This window comes from Malurus melanocephalus, unplaced genomic scaffold (genome assembly GCF_030028575.1).
Source record: "Malurus melanocephalus ecotype Western Australia unplaced genomic scaffold, MMel_1.1 scaffold_89, whole genome shotgun sequence".
Lineage (NCBI taxonomy): Eukaryota > Metazoa > Chordata > Aves > Passeriformes > Maluridae > Malurus > Malurus melanocephalus.
This window is the reverse complement of record NW_026623321.1, coordinates 804,057-808,512: the sequence shown is the minus strand read 5'-3', so window position 1 is coordinate 808,512 and position 4,456 is coordinate 804,057. Positions and strand designations below refer to the sequence as shown.

The 4,456-nt window shown below is 48.0% G+C and overlaps 1 protein-coding gene across 5 annotated transcripts in view; it reads left to right on the top strand.

Moving 5' to 3' along the window:
• Positions 1-4,456, top strand: part of FAM168A (family with sequence similarity 168 member A) — a 124,713-nt gene that overhangs the window by 64,122 nt on the left and 56,135 nt on the right. For all 5 annotated transcript variants that reach the window (XR_008965464.1, XM_057368151.1, XM_057368149.1 and 2 more), the window contains one exon: positions 3,816-3,903. Coding sequence is in view for 4 of the 5 variants with exons in the window: in XM_057368151.1 (XP_057224134.1) it covers positions 3,834-3,903 (70 nt within the window). In the remaining variant the exon portion in view is untranslated. The remainder of the gene's footprint in view (positions 1-3,815; positions 3,904-4,456) is intronic.

The window sequence follows — 4,456 nt, the reverse complement described above, 5'->3', positions numbered from 1 at the left end:
GTGGAAGGTGTCCCTGCCATGGCAGGGGTGGCACTGGGTGATCTTTATGGTCCCTTCCAACCCAAACCCTTCTGGGATTCCCTGTGTCAACCTGATGTTTTCACACRATATAAAAACCTGTTACATTTCTGRAACAGGTTCAGTATTTYGTTTCCYGTGAGAGATGTTCCATCAGCTCTAAGTTAAGGTGTCGCAAAAAAAATAATAAATTAAAGAAGACGCTGCTTATTGTGGAAACAAATCTCCGAGCTCRTGCCTACTGTCCCAGAGCTTTTTGGGGAGAGGTGGGCTATGGCTTTGTAACTTGCCTAAGTTAACCTTTAACAGATGAATTGGAAGGTAATTTAATTATTGTTTGGTAGATCCCAAGTGAGGGTCAAGCTTCAAAAGGCTTAAGTGAAAAATTGTCAGAAAATTAGTGGAATTTGCATGGAGTGTAAGGTCAGGAGGCCTTTTCATGTTCAAGGAGACTTTGGCTGCATATGATTAGCATGCAATTTGTATAAAATTCATTTAGAGAGGTGATGAGCAGGTCAAGGAAGAAACGTATCTCTTTTCTTTGTTCACACTCTCTCATGTTAGTTCTGTGCCACCTGATGTGAAATAAATGACTTCTGGCGCATACAGAAAATGCCACCCTTTCTGCAAAGGGCAAGGAATGGCTCTCTCAACAGCAATTGCATCCCAGTGCCGTAAAAAWCAGGGCGATGGGAGTTTAAAGGGAAAATCACCTTGACACAGGAGGGACTTGAAACAAAATGGAAAAATGTCTGTTGTTCAGAACAGTTCCCATTTCCATTGTTTACTCTTTTCTTTTCAAGTTCAGAGCTGCTATTTAATTTTCGGAGAGCCTGGAAGACTCACCTGTCCATGTCACTGTTTTAAAAACCCTGTAAAAATATTTATTTCTGTTTGTTCATTGCTTTATTCTGAAAAGATAATGATGATAACTTCATAAACTTCCTGGATTTTACATGCCRGCTTTTATATTTGGTCAGAGGTTGGATTTGATGATCTCAGAGATGTTTTCTAACCATAAYGTGGGGGTTGCAACTCCCCACTATGGAAATGAGGGGGATCTGTGCACGGTGTTTCCAAAGGCACAGAGTAAACCAGTGCTGGAGGAAAACAATGGGGTGAGATGTTCCCGCTGTCTGTGTCCGTAGGAGTTTGAATTCCTGACCTCCCATGTGGCTCCATGTGCCCTTGGTGTGGAGCATTTCACTTGCTTGGTGTGGAGCATTTCCCTCCCTTGGTGTGGAGCATTTCCCTCCCTTGGTGTGGAGATTTCCCATCCGTTGCTGTGGAGCATTTCCTTCCCTTGGCATGGAGCATTTCCCTCTCTTGGTGCRGASCATTTCCCTCCCTTGCTGTGGAGCATTTCCCTCCCTTGGTGTGGAGCATTTCCTTCCCTTGGCATGGAGCATTTCCCTCTCTTGGTGCAGAGCATTTCCCTCCCTTGCTGTGGAGCATTTCCCTCCCTTGGTGTGGAGCATTTCCTTCCCTTGGCATGGAGCATTTCCCTCTCTTGGTKYRGAGCATTTCCCTCCCTTGGTGTGGTGCATTTCCCTCTCCTGATAGGAGCTCATCCCGCCCTTTCACAGGAAGGATAACACAGATGAAATCGTCTCCAGGTTACACCACGAAGTATCCCCAGACTGTTTGCTAGCAGCCCATTCCCATGGCATTCCTGACGGAGTTGCTCCTTGCTGGAGTCTCTCGGAGCAACTGAGCGCYGCTGTCTCAGGGATTAGGAAGCCCTGGAAGCTCCTGCAATAGAGCAGYGCTCGTGTTTGCCTGTTTATAATTAATTTTTATTCATCTTTTGGTTGGGTATTCATGGCCACGAGCAAACACTGCGGGTTCTGGCGGTGCGGGAGGTTTAGTTTTGCTAATCCTGTTTTATTCCCATTTCGGTGTAGCTGTTTCAATGCCACAACATGGTGCCTGCAATGAATTTCAAATGTATTTTCAGATGGCATTGTCTTGCAGAATGGGAGAGAAAATCATCTCTCCCAAATGCCGTTTGCAGGGGCTCTTTCCCGCTKTCTGGAAATCCCACTCTGCCTACAAAGAGGGAAAGAAGCACGAGTGTCTTCCTCACAAGCTCTCAAGCCTCCACTATGGTTATAACCTTTTTATCTTGGATAAAAAGCATTTCTTTCATCCTTCTCAATAAGAGTATTTTTCTTTCACCATTTGGTACAACTCCTAATACAAGCCACACATACACAATCATTTTTTTCCTCCCAAATTATGATWTTTTGGTACTATTTACACTCACAAGAGTATGGATGAAATGATGCTGGGATTGAAAAGGCACTTTAGAAAAGCAGCTGTGACTCCAGCCCTGCCTGGGAGCAGGTCCAGCTGTCACCATGGGTGTTTTGTGTAGGAACGACTGGAAGGTGAAGAGGGACCCTCATAAATTTTATTTCATCAAATCCCAGAATGGTTTGGGTTGGAAGGGACCTTAAAGCTCATCCAATTCCGCCCCCTGCCATGGGCCAGTTTACTTTCCACTGTCCTGGAATGCTCCAAGCCCCTTCCAGCCCGGCTTTGGGCACTCCCAGGGATCTAGGGGCAGCCACAGCTTCCCTGGGCAGCCTGGTCTTATGCTGATTTTCCTACAGATCATCTTAATGCTCTGCTGTGTGTTAGTGAAGCCACTGATGGAATTCCATGTCTCCCCATAGCTTTTTCTTCCTGCTTGTTTCATAACCCTGATTTCCTTTGCTTTGAGAATGGCTCCTTCAGCGCTAACTTGGGGGTGGAGGGACAGCTAATTAATTWAGCACTAATTGTTGTCAAGTCAATCGGTGCTAACATTTAACTTGTTTACTCTCCGGAGGTAAAGTGGAAGGAGTTAATGATCTAACAAATTGTGTGTCCATCATGAGGGACTTGTTTGGAGGGAATGGTGTTATTTATGAAGTGTAAAGCAGCACATTTTAACAAAATCCCCAGATTTTGAAGCAAGATGGGTTTGGTTCTGGTGTGAAATTATCACTAGATAGCTGTGGAGACAAATGTCGCCTAATAAAGCTTAATGACTGATTTTCCCATTAATCAGAATTGAGAATGTGCTTCATTAAGATAATTAACTGAGCCAGTTGCTTAACTGACAGTTAGGAGACACAAATTCCCAAGTCACTTGCTTTCCTCTTAATAAAACCCACAAGAAGCTGACCTGCCTTCATCATCTTTATCAGAGAGAGGAGCACCAGGGCTGCAGAGATCTCCTCGCTCCCGAGAGCTCTGTGACAGAGTCCCCCTGTGGGACACGGGTGGGATGTGGGGTGGCCCTGCCCAGCCCCTGGCAGGATCTGAGGTTTCACAGGCAGCTCACGCACAAATCTYGCCAGTGTGTGCCCTTCTCCGTCTCGCCAGCAGCAAGCGGCCTTTTATCTGCTGCTCTTGGAAAGGTCAGGTCTTCAGCGGGGTTGGTTTTATCACCCAGGAACTCCTCGCTCTTCCAAGGGCGAGAATTCCTTGCCTGACTTTGTGGCTCCTCCTCTTTGTTCATGGCAAGCTGGAAGTGGGGTCAGGAGTCCTGAGCCCCCCTGGAGCAGGGATGTGGAAGATGAATCTGCTCCGGGTGCATTTGTAGGCAGAATATGCAGCGCTGGGCAAGTTGTGGGAATTAGCAGAGAGATCCAAAACTTGAATTATTAAATATGCTATCTGGTGGTAATGTCTGGTTGTAAATCCCTTCTCGCAGCTCTCTGTGTCTGGAATTCTAACAGGATGATGCTATCAGGGCTCTGCACAGACGTAAGGCAACCGTCTCAACTCTGCTTTTCTTTTGTCCTCAGAGTCCCCGGTCTTCCACCATGAATCCTGTTTACAGCCCCGTCCAACCTGGGGCTCCCTACGGAAACCCGAAGAACATGGCCTATACAGGTAGGACAGGGGTCTGGGGCTTTTCCTGCATGTCTGTGTGCCGTGCTGGTTGATCCCTCATGAGGGAGGCGTTCCCATCAGGGAGTCAGGTGGAAACTTGACTCGAGGGGAAAACCTTCCAGCCCTAGCGCGGTGAGGGTGGGGAGAAGAGATGGAGCCAAATTCGTGTGGAGAGGATGCCCTGGAAATCCTAAGGAAGGGATCGAAAGGGGTTTTCTTTAGATTAACAGAACATGTGGGAATGTGCTGGCATAGTCAGGGGGTGGGCTCTACTCTGGAGCCGCACCGTGCTCCACTTCGGAGCTGCACCGGCTCCTCTCTGGAGCTGCACTGGCTCCTCTCTGGAGCTGCACCGGCTCCTCTCTGGAGCTGCACTGACTCCTCTCTGGAGCTGCACCGGCTCCTCTCTGGAGCTGCACTGACTCCTCTCTGGAGCTGCACTGGCTCCTCTCTGGAGCTGCACTGGCTCCTCTCTGGAGCTGCACTGTGCTCCTTTCTGGAGCTGCACCGAGCTCCTCTCTGGAGCTGCACCGGCTCCTCTCTGGAGCTGCAC